Raw genomic sequence first — 18,791 nt, forward strand, 5'->3', positions numbered from 1 at the left:
CAGGCTAAGTGTTGTGAGCTTCATCTCTTGTCTCTTCTCTGACTTGTTCTTTTGGTGCATGTGATGAGGTGGGCTGGAGGGATCGCTGCGAGAAAGGAGGAGCAACGAAGGAAGGGGAGGGATGAATGATGGCACATGATGCGCCATGGGGTTGGTCCTGCCTTCTGCCCTTCCTCTCTCCACCCTCTCCTTTCCCTTTCTTTCTCTTTTACCTGTGCCCTTACATTTGCCACACTTAAAACAAAACATTTTTCAGAGGAATTTAACTGGTAGAAACACCACCCAATCCAGTCACCCCCTTTCCCCTTGCCAGTGCCCAGGATTTACTCACATCTCCACTGTAGATTTGTGTCACCCTCACGTGTAAAGGACCCACTGAGATGTGGTCTCAGAACAAAAGATACATGAGTAACTCGCACAAGAAGGAAGTGATACAAGCATGGCTAACTGCAGAAAGAAATTCTTTATTAATTACACATATTCATTTTCTTGCATATATATGTAAACATATGAAAAATAATTTAGCAATCCGCCCCACCTCCCATCTCTTATCCCCTTCTGTGGCACATTAGGTTATGTGTTGGGCTGCTAACTACAAGGTCAGTAGTTTGAACCTACCAGCAGCCCTGAGGGAGAAGGATGAGGTTTTCTGCTTCCATAAAGTTTTGCAGCCTCAGAACCACCCACCATATCCTACAGGATCACTCTGAGTCTGAATCAACTTGATGGCAGTTTTGTTTACTTTTGGTTAGGTACTGAAAGGTTAAGTGTTCAATCCAGAGTCCCCATGAGTTGAATTAGAGTCGATGGCAACAGGTTCTTATGCAACGAAAAGTGAATTAAAATTGTTCACCCTATAATTTGCAATTTAGAGGCTGTTTCCCCCAATAAATAACATCGCACCGGGGACACTGAGCCATCCCGGGTGGGAAGACAGTGAGCGCATCACCCTCTGTGTAAGGGACAGTGCATCGTGTTAGGAGGATGCAAGTTACTGTTGTCTTTTGGCAGAGTTCTAGCCTGGGGTCAAAGGACTGGGCTGTCAATGTTTATTTTCAACTCCGCATCATTGCCACCCTTTGCTCCTTTCCAACACTGAGGAGCAGCCAGCTCACTCTCAGCATCCCCTTTCCTGTGTGGTTGGGGTGACATTTTGTCAATGAGAAATTCCCAGGTGAGATATGGAAAATGGAAAAAAGGCAAAGTCATTCTTCCATAGGTATTGCCCTCAGATGTATATACAGGCTGTTGTTGATCCCAAAGGGGCCCCAAGAACCACCTTCTACAGAACGATGGCCCGAGTCAGTGGGTAGTATTTTCCCAGAACCCCTAAAATTTCTGCAGTCACCCCAGTTACCCACTGGAAGCTTCCCTCCCCTTTCCTCCACCTGTTCTTTCAAAGTTTTTAAGACTATAATTCCTATATGGAACCTTTAGTTCATATTAAAATTTACCCATTCAGGTGCTAACCACAAAGTCAGTAGTTCAAAACCATGAGCTGAGCTCCTGCTCCTCAGGAGAAAGAGGAGGCTTTCTATGGTCGTAAAGAGTGACAGTCTTGGAAACTCACAGGGGAAGTTCTATCCTGTCCTATAGGGTCGCTGTGAACCGGCATCAACTGGATGGCAGTGAGTTTGGTGTGTTGATTGATCCTGGAGTGTGGGAAACTGTTTGGTTTTGTTTCTTAAAAGAACCCTACCGCAGGGTTTAATGCATTGGCCTGGGGAATGGTGGTGGTGGTGGTGGATGTGGGGTGGATTGCAAAGCATAGGGTGGGGGTGGATGCCTAACCCTGCTTAGCAACACCTGGCTTGTGGGCTTCTCAACACGGGGTCCAACTGTGTTCGAGACCGAGGATTTCCTCCCAGTGTCAAACGGGAAATGGTTAGGGGAGAATAAAACCACCGCCTCACCACAGTTGCTCTATGGATTTGGTGACAAGGAAATGATAACTGAAGTCCCCCAATGTTGAGTGGGTGGTCGCCACGTGGGTGATCTTGACTGGAAATCTAGAGAGATGCGGCTCAACATCTACCGGGCATAACCACACGGATGCCTGCGGCCCCACAGGGCTGGAGTGCACACGCGCCCAGGTGTGCATCCCCTCGGAGGTGCCCCTCTCACCACTTTGGAAACTGTCCTTCAGGGAGGGCTGTGAGTGCCCGGCTTTGACTTAAATTACCCTGTACCGTAGTCCCTGGGGTAAAGTTTACCCTTAAAGTTACCCTTTCCCCCAGTCCCTGGGTTAAGAAACGACGGACCTGCTTTATGGCTGGTCGAGTGGATCTCCCATAGGTCTCCGGCCTGGGGTGAGGACGGTGCCTGAATTTTGGAGGCAAACTGGCTCTGGATTTGACTCCTGGCACACGCTTATGAGCTGTGTGACCTCTGAAAAGTTTCTCAACTCATCTGGCCCTTCATTTCTTCATGGGGACATTACTCCTATTTCCATCCTAGGGAAGCTCATGCATCCAAAGTGCTTAGAATCAAAGCTGGCACACAGGAAGGGCTAAGCAGATCCTTCCAGCTCTGGCAAAAATGCCCAGCCTCAGAAACCCCACGGACGGAGGGTGGCCGTGAGTGGGAATCCACGCGATGGAGATGGATTTGGTTTTGGAATGATCATTATCACACCAAGAAAAGGTAAGTTGGGCCAACGAGGGCAGCTCAAGGTGCGATGGGGAGTGATGCGGAGGGCAACCTGCAACCTCCCAGTCTAAACAGTCTAGACCAGGTGGCTGTGGATTCGCCGATTCCTATGGAGAGCACCAGGAGCAAGGAGGAACACAGAGTTCTCACTACAGCTCGGCGGTGAGACAAGAGGGCCCTGCGCCGGTGCCTCCACAGAAGAGGGAGAGGAGGGAGAGGCCGTCTCTCTCTTGGCAAGGACCCGAGAGCAGCAGGTCAACAGAAAGGCGATAGCCTCTGGCAGGGGCACAGGCTTGGTAACGGACTGGATTTGCTCGGGAATACATGCCAAGCTTCACCCACACTGCCAGGAACAAGCTAAGGGGCATTTTTGTCCTGTATTCGCAGGCCGTGTGAGAATCTTGAGACCTTGGCTATACTTACAAACGGATCCCAGTGCCGCTGGTAGAAAAAGCCCAAGGGCTCTGGGGACAGACAAAGCTGGCTTTCATTGCCCCCCTGTTCCTTCTAAAGGGTATCTAGCTGGAGAGCAGAGGCCAACCTGTTCATTAGGGAGCCCATAGCCAGATTCGGTCAATGGATGAATGGATTTGATAGCCTGGGCCTCAGTTTCCCCATCTAGAATCTGCAGATGGGGTAATGATCTTTATAGCGGATTCAAGGTTTACATGAAACAACACCCAAAGGCGTCCCTCTCCTGCAGTCACATCCAGGCCCACTCCTAGCGACCCTAGAGGGCAGGGAAGAACCACCCCTGTGGGGTCCCAAGACTGTAACTCTTTCTGGGAGTAAGCCTTGTCTTTCTTTCCCAAATCGGCTTGTAGTTTTGAACTACTGACCTTGAAGTTAGCAGCCTGAGTAACTGCTACACCACTAGGGCTCCTGCCCCAAAGCACGCAGTCCCTAAACGACCAAAAAACTGCCATTGCCAGGGATTGATTCCAAGTCTTAGCAACTTTATAGGACAGTGGAACTGTCCCCTAAGGTTTCCAAGGCAGACAGTCTTTATCGAAGTTAGCTTCATTTGTCTTGGGAGCAGCTGGTAGGTGCACACTGTCTGCTTTTCACTGAGCGGCTGAATGCTTAGCCACTGCATCACCAGGACTCCAGTGGAACCGCTAGATGGCAACTGTATGAGCCATGCAAGTTCTCCGTGAATATTGGATCTCTTTATTAATCTTGAGAGTAAATGTTCTGTTATCTTGTTTAAATTGGAAAACTTATTTGGTGATTCATTTCATCCGTGTAGTAAAGGTAGTTCATTCTACATTTGCCAAAGACTAGCTCCATTAAGGGAAGACATCATACCTCTCAGAGGTTTGTCCCCAATTGAACAGTCCCGTAAAATCTATAATACAGAAAGCATATTGTTTTGAATCCCAAATGTAAACACTGGATAGTATTTTTAAAAGCCTCTGCTCATTGTGTACATTTTCAATGCTCCCTGACCAATCCTGTTCAATAAAACTTGGGGTAAGTTTGGGCATTTTAGTTGCTTTTATTCCCATGGCAGGTTCCCAAGTGACAAAAAAGGATGGGAAAGGGGTGGCTTATGGTTGGTCTCCACCTCCCTTCTCTGTCCTGACTATGCCACTGGGAAACAGGGCACTCCACGTGCTAACTCTCGCCTTCGTTTTGTACCCACCATCCCGTCAAGGCGTTTGAGTTTGGGGGCATCTCTATTCCTCTCTGAAAGGGCAAAATATTGTTGGCTTGCTGTTGCCATTTTCCTCAAGCCCCAGAACCATCGTGCGTAGCCTCTGGGCCTGGACTGCTATTGCAGACGATGGTCTGACAGGATGGGTGTGCTCACTGTGGTTTTCTGGAAGAGGAGCGAAGCAGGTATCAAATGTACTGTGAGAGTGCTGACGTCGCTCGGCATGACATGTTAATGTGCTGCCAACTACTGCTTGACTCCAAGTGTCCTTTCACATCTCTTTGATAAGGCACATGATACAGGCAAGTGGAAAATGACTGATGGGAAAGTTTCTTCCATTCTGATCCTCTTCAATTCTGTTTTAAGATCAGAAAGACCTTCCTGCACTGCAGAAAATATGATTTACCGATGGGAGATGAAACAGCATGGATAATAAAACAAACACAATGTGAATCAGCACAGCCAGGTGCAAGCTTTTAACAACTTTAATATAATTAGAATTGGGATAATATGTCTTACAACAAATGTGAATACAAGGACATCAAATATCAAAGAAGTTGCACATCTTCTCGTCTGCAAATGATGTTGGCTAACACATCCCAGGCAAACCATCAGGCATTGGTCTCTTGGTTAGAAATGTGACCAATATCATATACCACTGTCAAAATCAAAGGAGAAGTGATACATTCATTTGCTACCCTCCCCTCTCCTCCAAAAGAGGTTAAAGGCAAAGTAGGTGAATTAACGTGCGAAGAAGCATCTGGCTCAGTTGCAAAATTCATTGTCCAGATGCCAGGGATTGAACCATGCACCCTTGCAAGCATGATGAAGGGTAAACAGATGACGACAAGCCAAAATCAAATCCAGCATAGGACCCAGGAGACCCTAGGATGGCAAAGACAGAAGTCTACTGTCCTTGATGCTCCTGTGTCTGCATTGTTACTCTGACCTGGATCCTGACTCAGTAGTCTGCAGGTCCTATGTGTTTGTCTTGGTACTTTAGAGAAACAAATCTACGGAAACTCATGTATAAGAGAGAGTTTTAAATGAAGGGTAAGTGCACATCAAGAAAACATCCCAACCCAAGCCCACAAGTCCAACATTAACCCATATGCCCAACACCAGTCCACAAAGTCCTCCTCCATCTCACAAAGCAGACGCAATGACGCCGACTGCAGGAGGAAAGCTGAGTCAGTGAACGTGTAAGCATCTCAGCGCTGGCAGGGGTCTCAACACGGCTGCTCCAGCACCCAGGGCTGCATTGGGGTAGGTCCATGTGGCTTCTACTCAGGGATGTCTTTCAGGAAGTGAGCCTTGCCAGCTGAAGCAGGGAACTGGCTAAGGCAGCTGCACCCTGGTCCAACCATCAGAAAGGAAGAGACCCGAGAACTAGAAAGGCGAGGTTCACTGAGCCATTTCTCTCTCCTCTCTTCAATGAACCCCACATGTGTTTATTGGCCAGGTTGGCACAATGAACGTTAACTATCTCACCCTGTGTCCTAGGCCACGCTTTCTTTTGGAGATGGCAATCTTCATTTACGGTCTCAGGCCCAGCTAACTCTGCAGATGGTCCATTGGACTGGGGTCGTCCCGGGCTGTGAGAGCTAATGGATGCAGCCGCCACACAGTTGTAGTTTCAAGGGTTTAAGTAGAAACAACAGCAAACGAGCTGAGATCATTTATATAGATCTGTGTAATACTTTAAATGACTATAAATATTTTCCCCCCAGAAACTGAAAACACTGTTGACATGATTTCATCAGTCCTCACGGCACCTCTGTGAGGTAGTATTGGGTGAGGTCAATATGAAAGCATTGCCTTCACTTTAGAAATGCAGAAACAGAAGTTCAGAGAGGGCAGGAGACTTCACCGGGACAACTGAAACAGAAAACAGGGTTGAATTCCAGTCTTTCACGAATCCGCAATTGACTGGAAAAGGTTGCACGCCTGCCTACGCGCTGACATGCTTGCTAAAGCGCTGTGACTAGTCCTATGCATGGATGATTCGTCCTCTCGAGTCCCTGCAGCCTTTCCCCAGGGGAAAACAGACTGTCTTCCTCCCTGCGGTAAATGATTCCAATTACTCGCCTCTGTTTCACGGTGTGTGTGTGTGTGTGTGTGTTAAACAGGGTTTCAAACTGGTTTATTCTGGTTTACTGAGATGTTGCATTTTCACCCCAGACATACCGAATCAGAATCTATGGGATTCTTATAGATATCGATACATGTGAAAATGTCTATTTGGATTCAGTATATCTGGGGTGGAAACGCAAATTTGGAGCACAGGGATGAACTAGAACAAACTGGTTCCATGCCCTGGCTTTAGGTAATATTTGCAGAATATGATTGTAAAAAGGCTTTGGTCAACTCAAAAGCTGAGAATAGTTTTAGCCAAATAAGATTCAAGCCACTGGCACTTTGTTCTGGCATCATGACGTGCTGTGAGATTTGTTATGGGAGGCTGTCATCTAGCTGAGTATATGTTCTCTAGACTGAAGGAGTGTGAAGTCAATGAGAGCAGTCAGCTCTATGGTTTACAATTGGCCAGAGCTCCCTGGGAAGGGGCTGGTCCCTCTGATGCTGTGTCTATGACTGACGCCACATCCAGCTTCGTACCACACCAAGGTGTCTCGTGGAAGTATTGTCAAAGTATTTTTAGCTGAGGGAGATAAAATGTATGGAACAGCCTGTTTTGATTGGCTTGCCCTTACCAAACTGAAAGCCGCACAAAGGGGGTTGGGTTCAGAAAGAAGGACAATGATTCTGACTCATGACAGCCACGGGGTCAGTCTTTGTTTACTCTTGGTCATCTCTTTGGAGAAGATCCACTTTTTTTTGTTTTGTTTTGTGTTTTGTAATTCAGAGAGATTATAATTTCTGGAAGCTCACTCCTCATTACCCACTGCTGCTATGAAATATTTCCAGGGGTCAGTGTGGCTTGCTCTTTTGGCACTGATTCTGTAGGGGAATAATTCCTCTAGCCTAGTACTGGAGGAAAGGCTGTGGAAAGGGGTGGGCACGGTGCCCAGCGTCTCTGACTCCAGAGAGGTTGAGATAGGGACAGGAGGAGCTGAGGGCCAGGTGCATGTAAACTAAACAGTCAGTGGCAAGCAAGTCCCAATTTAAAAATGAAGGAAAAATGAACTCTGTTTCAAGTTCTCTGTGACATTGAAGGACACTTTGAAAAGGAGCCCAAGTATGTCTCCTACTCCGTGGCATCAGGACACAAGGTGTTGGCTGCTTACAGCCCGGTGACAGGAAGACGGGGTGGTAGGTGTGACATGATGGTTTCCAGTAGACACAGAGAGGTTATTCAGGTGATCATGCATGCCTGAGCAACCCACTCAACACTGGCACTATCAAAACAAACACACAAATACAGCATTTCACTGTGCTAAATAAATAGGCGTTGTTCATAATCTGGGAGTGTATTGTTCAGTCACAATGAAACAGTAAATCAGGGGTTTTCAACCTTGGCACTATTGACATTTGAAAACTCTTGGTTGTAATTAATCGCTGTCCCATACACTCTAGGATGGTTAGCAGCATCCCTCATCTCTACTCACTTGTAGCATTGTCAATTTTGTATATATATAATACCAAACACTGTCAAATGTCCCCTGTGGGCAAAATCACTTCCTGATTTGGACTGTCAGCAATAAATGCCTATAAGGCTGATCGGTTCCTTCTCAGCGTTTGCTATGTGGAATTTTGGACTACCCAGGACCAGGCGATGTTTGTATCTGCCTTTCTTGGGGTGATGAGGAGTTGAAACTGGCCTGAGGCCATTAAGGACAACCATCACCCAAGGAGTCCATTTAATAGAAGGAGGGATGAGTCATTTAAAGGGCTGGGAAGAATACATGAATCCCCAAGGGGACTGGTTTTCTGTGGAAATGACGGTGACCAATGCCACGCCATTAGTGCCCTTAAAAAACAACCAAACCCACTTGTGTACAGCTATTAACTGAGGGACGGGAAGGCAGTGAACGAGTTGCTTTGAGGCTATAAAGCAAAGATTCTATGGGTTCCTTCAAGTGGTGAATGTCTTGACAGCTATTCCCACTTCCTTAAGGAGGCCTGAAATACATGTTCCTCCCTTCTTACTCTTCAACTCTGCCACTCTCAGGCACCACCACCCCTGCCCGCCCCCTTCTTTCTCTTTTCTATCCCGTAGCTCATCGCAAGGCATCGTCCTTCGCAGTCACAACTCGGCTGCACACGGTGGGCTGGAGCTGCAGCTGCAGCTGAGTGGAGGCGGGATCCTCCGCTTAGAGAGGTGGCTGGAGGGGGCACAGGTGTGTGTGTCTGTGTGTGGGTGTGGGGGGTAGGCGTTTAGCTGAGATTTGACAGCAACTGCACTCTGCCCCTCAGCCTGCAGCCTCCCTCCGGACACCTTCTCTTTTCATCTCTCAGTCGTCAGGCAGCAAAGACGCCGGGGGGGATCCATCAGCTTGCCCAGCTGCACGGGCATCCTGTCAGACGCAACCCTCTCAACAGAGATGAAAAAGGAATCGAAGAAACCCCGGCTTGTTTCCCACGCAGACTGAAGTCCTCCTAGTCCTCATTTCCTTTTTTTGCCTCATTGATATTTAATGTGATTTTCTACAGAAAAGTTTAAGGAACCACTATGAACAACAACAAGAAAAACCCTCCCCTTAAAGCAACCCTCCAATAAACCTAACCCAGGCCCTCTTCCTCGGTCCCTCTCAGAGTGGGTCCTGTCTTGACCGAAGCCCCTTGGGCCCAGAAGGAGGGGCCTGGCCCCTCCAGGCAGACCCATTTCAGAAGCAAGCAAGCCTCCGCGGACTCACCTGGAAGCCCTGGTTCTTTTTGTAACAGAAGGGGGTGCTGTGGCAGCCAGAGGGAAGGGAGGGAATCAAAAACAACCAGACCAACAAAACAGGGCTTAAGATTGTCTCTCAATGCGCATCAGGTACTCGTGATGAATTCTACTGGAGAAGCGCTTATAAATAAAGAACAGTTCATTCTCCATGAAGGCCAAGGGTCTTTGTTAGGAGTCGTCGTAGAGAGGGTTGTTGTAGTTCCCCCAGGATCCGTAGTCATGGTCATCCAAAAGCCGTCCGTAGGAGGAATGCCTGTCGGGGAGGGAGAAGAGGGTTGTGGTTATTTGGGAGAAGTCGCCCAGCAGAAGTCAGGCCTGTGCACCTGCAGCCGGAATTGAGGAGGAGGAAGGGCATCCTACCTGCCCGAATAAATCCTTTGGCCACGGAGAAGAGCCACCAGTCCCAGAGGCCCTGGTCTACCAAAGTCCCACGGTGCTGACTGATCCAGCTGGGAGCCCACCTGGTGCCTTCTGTTGGGATCAGTCAGCCTTGGTTCTCTCCCCAGACCCCAGTGCTAGAGGAGGACAACGTCCCATCTCCAGGACTGCTCAATAAGACAGAGAAGGATGTAGCCCTGCACCCCCTGCTGCCTCGGGTCCTGGGCTTTGTTTCCCTGCAATATCAATGAAGCAGTACAGCCACCGCACCTTCCCCGCCCCTCTTGACATCTACCTGTGCTTTGTGAGTTCTACCACAGTTGAGTAGTCAGTTCTCACTTGCCCCTCAGCCCAAAGCCACGAGGAGGCAGGTATTGTCCATCCTGGTTTTTCAGGTGAGGACAGTGCAGCAGGCCTGGCTTGGCTTTCCTGAAGGCAGTCCACTCGACTCCCTGCTCCCTGGATCAAAATCCAGCGCCGTGAGCTTCTTTGAAGAGTCTGATTGAATGCATTTGTTCAAGAATCATATCAGTGGGCCATTCTGGGACCCAGTCGCACAATTAATATGATTTCTAGGAGAAACTGAAGTCAGATAATTATCCCGCCTCTATCTCCAACCTTTGAAGGACCTCTCTGAAGTAACACTAAGAAAAGTCAACGTGCAATGGCTCTCAGAGTCCTACAAGATTGACCGCACACAGTAATCCTAACAACAATGGGGTCTGGCCCCCGCTACTTCTCCTGTCGGGGTTTTTGCACGTACTGTTTCCTCTGCCTGGTATGCTCATAGCTCACCCTCTCATCTCCTTCCAGTTAATTCAAATGCCACCTTCCCAAGGAGCCTTTCCAAATCAGCTCCATCTGAAGTCTCTCTGAGCACTGCTTTATTTTCCTCAGTACTCACCACCCTCCATCATACAATAGGACATTTATTAGTTTTGATATTGTCTCTCTCCCCTAATTAGAACATGCCATATTGGATATTGCCCCTGGCTGGCTCTTCAACACCTAGAAGAACTGGCCAGAGTGGGGGCTCAAGAAAATGTTGGGGATTGGACCAGACAGCCAATCCGTACACCAGATGGGAGCACCCTGGAGAGAGACTCAGTCACTCCAAGGCTCACTCCAGCGCCAGGGTGGGGACAACACCAGAGGTGGAGCAGCTGGTGCTTCTGAGGTTCATACTGGCGTGTGAATTTTTACACCTTGTCACTGTAAATCATGTTTGCTCTCTAAAGTACAGAAAACATTCCTCACCTCTTTTTATTCTTCAGCTAGATATGAAAATCACCCGCAATGAAAAATCCAAATGGAAAGACACACACCATGCTTGGCTATCCTTGTTTCTTGTGCTAAATAGCCTTCGCTGCTCTTTGGAAGCTTCTCTCTCTCTGAGTGCCAGGTACTGATGAGAGGGCTGTCCAGGAAGCAGCAGGCCCTGGCTGGTTGGCATCCGTGCTCATCCTTTTGAAGGGTGACTCAGCCGACCCAATCTCTCACTCTAGAGGCTGGAGGATGCTGTGGGACATGCTCTGTGGTTCCCCTGACGGCTCATGTTAATCTCGATGGGTGAGAAGGGAAAGGACTGCAGACAGCCATCTAGCCCCAGTATTGACCTTTGGATCTACTGTAGTGATAGGGGAAAGGCGAGCTGGTTTCCAGCCATGCATGGAGAAGCAAACAAAGGTCATGAACCCTATACCCCACCACTCCCCCAAATTCAGAAGTTCCAATAGCAATGAAATATGTTACCAATATGGTTTAGAAACTGAACATGGAGAATAAACAAGGAAACCCTGGAAATGTCAAGACGTGGAGCTCAACCTAAGTTTCCACCTGACTTACTGTTGGAGACTTGGCTAATGTTTGCCTAGTAAACGTGTTCCTTTACTGGCAGGCCCCTACCAATTTAACTTCTGACAACTTTTGTTTTTGGTATCAGTCATATAATTTCCTGACCACGAAGTGTCAGCTTGGTTACGAGATGTCTGTCCTGGCACATGTTCATCTAACCCTCTGCTGCTTCATGTGCAAAATGGGGAAACCGTTTATTTCTTAATTACATTCAGATTGCTGAGAGGATTCAATGAGGTCATGCATATAAAAGGCTGAGCACATAGTGAATGTACAGTACCTCTTGGCTAATACTTCCTTTAAATTTTTTATTATACTGAAACTGATGCAAGCACATGGTAAATCTGTAAACAATTTTAAAAAGGCAGTGAGTGAAAAATCGAGCCTCCCTCCCACCATTGACTCCAGAAACAATAACCTGGGCACACTTAAGACTACTCTCTTAAGATTCCTATTACTTGAAATTTTACAAATGATTATTATACAGGGTTGAGGTTGTAGGGCTAAAAATCCTCAGGTGGTCAGGTTGTCACTGCCTGTGGCTGTTTTAGACAAAATCAAGTGATCGGTGCTACATGGGAATTTGCTGTATTGTAAGAGGCATTGCTATACACACGTTAGTAAAGTACAAGAAAAGGCTGATTTCAGCTTCACTTGTCTTTGCAAGGCTGTGATCTGAAGGAGCACTACGGTGGGTGGCATGCTGAGAAGGGAGGAAACAGGCATAGGAGATGTGAATGCACCAGCACCGAGAATGCACTTAACCCGTAGTCCTTGTTTCCCTACACGAACGAGTCCACACAAGATGAATGGGGTGTCCTGGGATGTAAGTCAGGTTTGTATAAATCCTGTGCTACAGTAGGAGAAGTAAGCAAAAATGCTTTGTTTGTTTTTGGTGTCAGGAGAGAGTGATTAACGAATTAATGACCGTTTAAAACTCTTTCTCTAGGTCAGAACTTCTTAAATCACATGCTAGTATAAGTGAGAAGGCTTTCAGATTGACATTTGTAGGGGCTAAAAGTTGAAAAGGTTCCACCAAATTTTGCTTCCTTGATTTTTTAGAAACGTGACACATCACTGCTGGTGGGCCCTGGGGGTTAACCGATCAACCACTTCACTGCTAAGATTGAGAAAGTATCCAATGAATGCAGAAGACTTTGACAGTGCCACCTAACGATGATGGTTGCTCTTGTTAGCTGCTATCAAGTCGATTCTGACTGATGGAGACCCATCTTCAGCAGAGCAAGCCCCTGCCAGGTCCTGCGCCCTCCTCACAGCTGCTATGTCGGAGCCCTTTGTTGCCGCCACACGGTCAATTCATCTCATGGACCGTCTTTCTGTTAAGAGGTATGGATCTTAGATGTAGATCCATAACTCTCCCTCCATGATGCAACACTGCTTTATCTAAACGTCAGTCTTAATAGTGGGCTGAATGAATGAATGACGTCACTATTGGTCAAAACAACTTTGCTTACTCAATTTCCTAATAAAGACTTGTACCATTCAATGGAGCTCTATTTTATTTTGAGGACAAAGGTACTATGCCTGATTCAAGCTGTGGTACTTTCAATTGCCTCATGTGAAAATTGGACACTAAATAAAGAAGACTGAAGTAAGAATTGATGCCTTTGAATTGTGGTGCTGGAGCAGAATATTGAAAGTACCCTGGGCTGCTAAAAGGACATACAAATCTGTCTTGGAAGAAGTATGGCTTAAGGGCAAGGATCAACATTGTCAGGAGAGACCAGTCCCTGGAGAAGGACATCATGCTCGGTAAAGCGGAGGACAGTGGGGAGAAGAAGACTCTCAAGGAGATGCCTTGACAGTGACTGAAACCATGGTTCAGGCACAGGCCGGGTTTCCTTCTGCTCGGCAGAAGGTGGCTCGGGGTTGGAAGTGACCGATGGCACCCGACAACAATGACAGCCCGACTTGTTTTTGAGTGCTTTGGCTCCTGTGGATGGTAAGCTGCAACAGGAAGGCTATGTTTTACCTTCTAACTATAAAAACATCTAATATGTTGCTCTTGACATTATAGATATCTTATATTTGATACATTCTTATATTTGGTGGCACATACAATGAATCTATAGGTCGCTTGGTCAATACCAGCATGGATTAGAATGACTCTGGCTACTCGTTGGGCCATATCGCTGACAAAATGGAAAATGAGGCCAAGGGTCAAAGCCATCATTTGAATGTTAAAAGGCAGGGAAAGGGAAGGAAGGTTAAAATTTTCCCATGCAATGACGTTGCTTTGAAGCATTTAGCACAGTGCTCAGAGTCCCAGCGAAGCAATGGCACCGGGCATATGGTTGACCTTATTAGACTGGGTTGTACAGTTCAACTCCGAGCAGAAGCCAAGAGGAGACACGGGAGGTGCTTTATTTGTCTTGCCCCCCTGCTCTATAGCAGTGACAGCACCTGCACACCCCCCAATTGGTGATACCTTGTTGCTGACAGGTGGTCAATGTGAGAGTGACATTTGGGATCTGAGGCCTTCGCCGCCGCTGCAAACTGAACCTGCTTTAAGATAATTGCAGTGTCAGTACTTAGAGCAATGCTGAATTCTCATTGAGATGACTGTGGTGTTTGATGTCTGCCAAACAAACCGTGTTTTAGAAAACACCTCCTTTACAAGGCTCACCCCAAGTTCTCCTGTAAATCTCCAGATTTGCTTACCAGGACTCTCTCCAAAGTCTACTGCTTGTTAGTCAAGCTAGTCTTGCTATCCTATCATCAGTGCTTATCAAGTGCTAATAAGAAGAGATAGAGAGATGCCCAAGACCTGGTTTACTGCTGGGAGAACACAGCTGACTTAGCAGCTCATTAGTCATTAGCAATTAAGCCCTAGGCCCTTATCATCCATTAGTGAAGCTCATTTGGTGCAGCTGTCAATGCCCCCTTTTTTCTCTTTGGTCTCCATTTTGACTTTCTTTTTCTCATTGTCACTTCCTGGTCTGACTTCTTTCTTTTAAGCATTTACTGAAAACTTACCACCAAGTTGGCCTCGGAGGGTATTCCCATGGCTTAGAAAAGAATCCCTTGTCTATAGATAGTTTACCTTCTAATTGGGGTACATGCACACACACACACACACACACACACACACACACACCAGATAATGCGGTGTGTGGTAATAAGTGTAGTGGAGGGAAATAAAGCCAGACGAGGGATGTGGAGTTTCACTTGGGAAGTTGGGATTGGAATTTAAAATATGATGATTACAGAACATCTCACCAAGACATTCACAGTAGATGAAGGATGACTCAAGTGAGTGCTTCAGCTATCCCTGACAGACAGACAGCTAGCACAAAGGTTCAGGGGCAAGAACTAACAGCAATTGTGTCGGGTAGCTACTGAGTCATTGTTTTTAAAAACAGACTTCCTAGATTAGAATGATTTAGATTTACAGAGAAGTTATAAGGATGATTCACATAGACCCTGCACCCAGCTTCTCCTTACATAACCATGGGGCATTTGTTAAAAATATGACATTAGCATTAGAAGTCCAAATTTTAAAGCTAAGAAAACTGACCATTAGAGGTGAGTTTATTTGCTCACAGGTGTCAAAACAAGTTTGCTGGGGAAAATGTTACCCATGCTTCTCTTTCCCTGTCCTACCTTTGACACGAAGACAGTGGCTTTGACCGTTGGCATCCTTTTTCATATTGCCCACTGAGTGACCGCATGTCAGACTTATTCACACAGCCTATCAATTCAGTCTTTTTTCTACCCAAAGCCCAATGACAGAAACATTTCCAAACATTTGTATTTAAAATCCTCTTTTCATAGTCTCAGTTTCTTTAAAAAATAAACCATCCAAACCCAGTTGCCATTGAGTTGATTACAATTCATGGTGGCCCTGGCTGTGCCAAGGAGCCTGGTGCTCCAGGGGTTGACATGGCTGTGACCTTTGGGGGCAAATCATCAGACCACCCTGCCGAGGCTCATCTGAGTGGGTTTGAACAGCCCATCATTTGGTTAGTAGTTGGGTGCATAACTGTGCCACTATGGGATTTTCTTTTAAAGACAGTTACTTTCAAACTTACCTTTAAAAGCCACCTTTACTTTGAAGGGCTAAATACAATTCTATGTGTATTTTGCTTGGAAGCCCTGCCAGCTGTGAGACTATTGGCAAGCACTCATCACACCAAAGGTCTGCATGTTCAGAACATGTGTCTTTTTGGATCAAGTTCAGGGTCAGGTGAAGTTCTGTGTGGTTTAGCAGATTCCTCTGACTGCTTCTTCCCTACACCTAGTTCCTCCTGAATAATCAAAGACTGCCGGCTCTCCCCAGCCGTTCTTACCCAGAAATACTCATTCATCCAACAAATGCTTATAAAGCAACTATGATATGTCAGATATTTTCAGAGGGTCTAGATCCTTCTAGTGGAGGAGGGTGCTGGCCAAGAACACAATGATCACATCCAGGGAAGTGACAGCCCAATGTGTTATGTGCTGCAGCAACCCACCGTGGGAAGGGGGCGAAGGGGGCTCCCCAGGGACGTCTCTTTTGAGCTAGGCAACTTGGAATGAGTTAGATTAAAAAAACGGGCGATCCAACATTCCCAGCAGAAGGGTCAACACAAGTCACAGAGGCATGATCAGCAGGGACCTACATCTAGAAACTCCAGAGCAAGGTGTTGGTGTGAGTGTTAGGAGATGAGGGAGAGCAGTGTCATTCCAAGTGTGGTCCTCGGATCAGCAGCACTGGCATCCCCTGGGAGCTGGTCAGAGTGCAGATGCACAGCCCTCATCCCAATCTACTGAGTGAGAATCTCTGGTGATAAGACCCCAAATTAAAATTGTGCTTTCCTAAGCGCTGTTGCTGGTCCTGATGCGCAGTAAAGTATGAGAGTCACTGGGGGCAGAGCATCTGACTAGGCTTTCAACAAGACCTGCAGAATTGCAAAGACTGACCTTAAAAAGTTGACCCATGGGTCACAAATTCTGGAAGATCTTGTTTTTTCGAATTGGCTCGGCCTATACTTTAAACTGAATACCAGGCAGAAGGAATCCAGTTGAATAAAATGTCACCATAGAGAATAAAGCAAAGCAGGTGACTTGTGACAAGATGCCTGCAGAGCCAGGCCTTGTTGAGACTACAAGATCAAGATCGCCTTTCTTTTGGAGAAGAGAATGGCACGCATTGTCTGTCTGGGGGACCAGCACACCTAATTATCGCAGCATCTACATGGCTGCTGACAGTCGAGACGGTCTCCTCTCGGGGAGATGACTTGAGGCTGATCTGTTTTGAGCCAACTTAAAACAGAACTGACATGTTCCCTCTTTCTTCAACTGGCACACATTACACACACCCTCAGACCCTCTTCAAGAGGCAGCAGGGCCTTTGCTTCCTTTTAATGTTGCAAACTAGCCCTCGAGTGAAGCTTTCTCAGAGGTGATTTCTGCCTACAGCATAAAAGCAGCATAGAAGCAGCTTCCCAGGCCTTCATGATTAGCATGAGTGGAACCATCACGTCCAGACTCAGCTTCTCAGCCTTCTCCCCTGTCCTCTAATCTCTGATGCTTACTGAAAAGGACTAGGAAGGACAGAGATATGAAGGCCTATTGCTGATTGCTACGACTTTACTGAGCCTCTTTGGGTGAAGTGACCTCCCATCCATAACCCGGTTACCTTGTGGTGGTTCATGCTGTGCCATTAGTACTTCAAATACCAGCAGGGCCACCCATGGTAGACAGGGTTTAGCACAGCTTCTAAAAGAAGACAGATTGAAAAGCAGGCCTGGCTATCTATTTCTGAAAGTTAGTCATTGAAAACCCCATGGATCCGGATACAACATGGCTTTACCATCATTCTCAAGAAGGGTCACTGGATAGAGGAGAGCAGCATGTTTCGTAGAAGGCAAGAAGGATGGATTGGAACAAGAGCTACAATGATGGATTCAAAATGCTAACATATTCGAGGATGAGGCAAGACTGAGCCAAATGTCATTCAGTTGTACATAAGATCACATGAGTTGGTGTAGATACAATGGCTGCCCTCTTCTCTGAGTCTATAGGCTAAGCACTCTAGTAAGCACCTTCCTATCAGTTTGCTCTTCCTTCCCCTTCACCTCTTGCCAGGCAGAGAAGGCTTACATATGTCCTATAGAGTTGACTCTTGAACAACATGAGTTTAACGGTCGGGACCCAGTTATGTGTGGACTGATTTTCTCCTGCTGCTATGTTCTTGAGCTGAAGTATTGGGAATAGCCACTTAAAACACCAAGTGATGCTATTCATCTCGCCGTGAGCAGTTCCTCTCCCCGTCACCGAAGCTGATTAATATGGCAGGGAGTCTTTGGCAGATACTTGCAACACTTAAGGTCACCAGAGTCAGAGCCAGGGGGAAATCCACCTATGAATGAGCCTGCACAGTTTAAACCTGTGTACTTTCATCGAAACAATGCTGTGCCTTCGGCATGATTATGATGCAGCCCAGTATGGGTTAAGAACGCTTCCTAGAGCGTATGCTCCTAATCATCACTCTATAGTGTCTCCCCAGGGGCTCTGCAGTCATTATTTAATTTCACCTTCAAAACACACTTGAATAGAAAAAAACATCATTATCTCCATCATGGAGATGAAAAATTGAAGATCAAGGAGACTCTAATTGTCCCAAGGCCTCCAGACAATTGGTAGTAGGGCTGGTAGTGAACCTGTCTTTGAAACCCCTAATCCTTCCCTCACACCATACAGCTGCTGGCTAATAGGGGGATTCCATCACAGAGAAGGGCCCTGGTTGGTTCAGTCGTTCATTTGTGAGACCTGATCCATTAAAAACAAACAAACAAACAAACAAACAAACAAAACCAACCCAGTTCTATGAGCTGGTGACACTGTGTGACAAAATGAGGGTCACAGGTCCCTAGAGGATCTGAGCTGACAAATTATAACAGAGTTTACCATGTCTTTGGAAGAATGTGAATTTGGGAAGAGAAGGGAAAGCTACTTCTCACCAGGCAGAGCATGCACATTGCCTTTTGGTTGTGAGGCTGCCCTTTCTGGAAGGGTCTAACCTTGCATTTGGAAACATGTTGGCTGGGGCCAGAAGTACAGCCTGTGGTCACAGGCCAGAAGCTAATAGTTTCATCCTGGGCTGTGATTTCAGTTGCTTGTTGCTCCAGACAAGTGAGCTGCAAGACCACAGGGACAGACATCCCTGCCATGCTATTGTTCTCAGAAATCTGGGCCCAGAGAAGCTGAATAAACATCCAGCCAATGTGAAGGTTAGCCTTATGTACACACACACACACACACACACACACACACACACACGCATGTGCACGTCAATGGAGCCAAAAGTGTTCTTGACTAATGAGTGGGGATTTCCAAGAATCTGGCAAAATAATACTTGACTTTTATCCCAGCCTTAAGATTCATAAGACCAATTACATTCCA

General features: G+C 46.7%; 1 protein-coding gene across 1 annotated transcript in view; it reads right to left on the reverse strand.

Moving 5' to 3' along the window:
* Nucleotides 1-8,878: 8,878 nt before the first annotated feature.
* Nucleotides 8,879-18,791, reverse strand: part of PARM1 (prostate androgen-regulated mucin-like protein 1) — a 120,528-nt gene continuing 110,615 nt past the window's right edge. The window contains exon 4 of the mRNA XM_004703379.2: nucleotides 8,879-9,405. Coding sequence (XP_004703436.2) covers nucleotides 9,321-9,405 — 85 coding nt within the window. The 3' untranslated portion in view covers nucleotides 8,879-9,320. The remainder of the gene's footprint in view (nucleotides 9,406-18,791) is intronic.

Source organism: Echinops telfairi, unplaced genomic scaffold, assembly GCF_000313985.2.
Source record: "Echinops telfairi isolate 266 unplaced genomic scaffold, ASM31398v2 ScPeMD7_7468;HRSCAF=8506_0, whole genome shotgun sequence".
Classification (NCBI taxonomy): domain Eukaryota; kingdom Metazoa; phylum Chordata; class Mammalia; order Afrosoricida; family Tenrecidae; genus Echinops; species Echinops telfairi.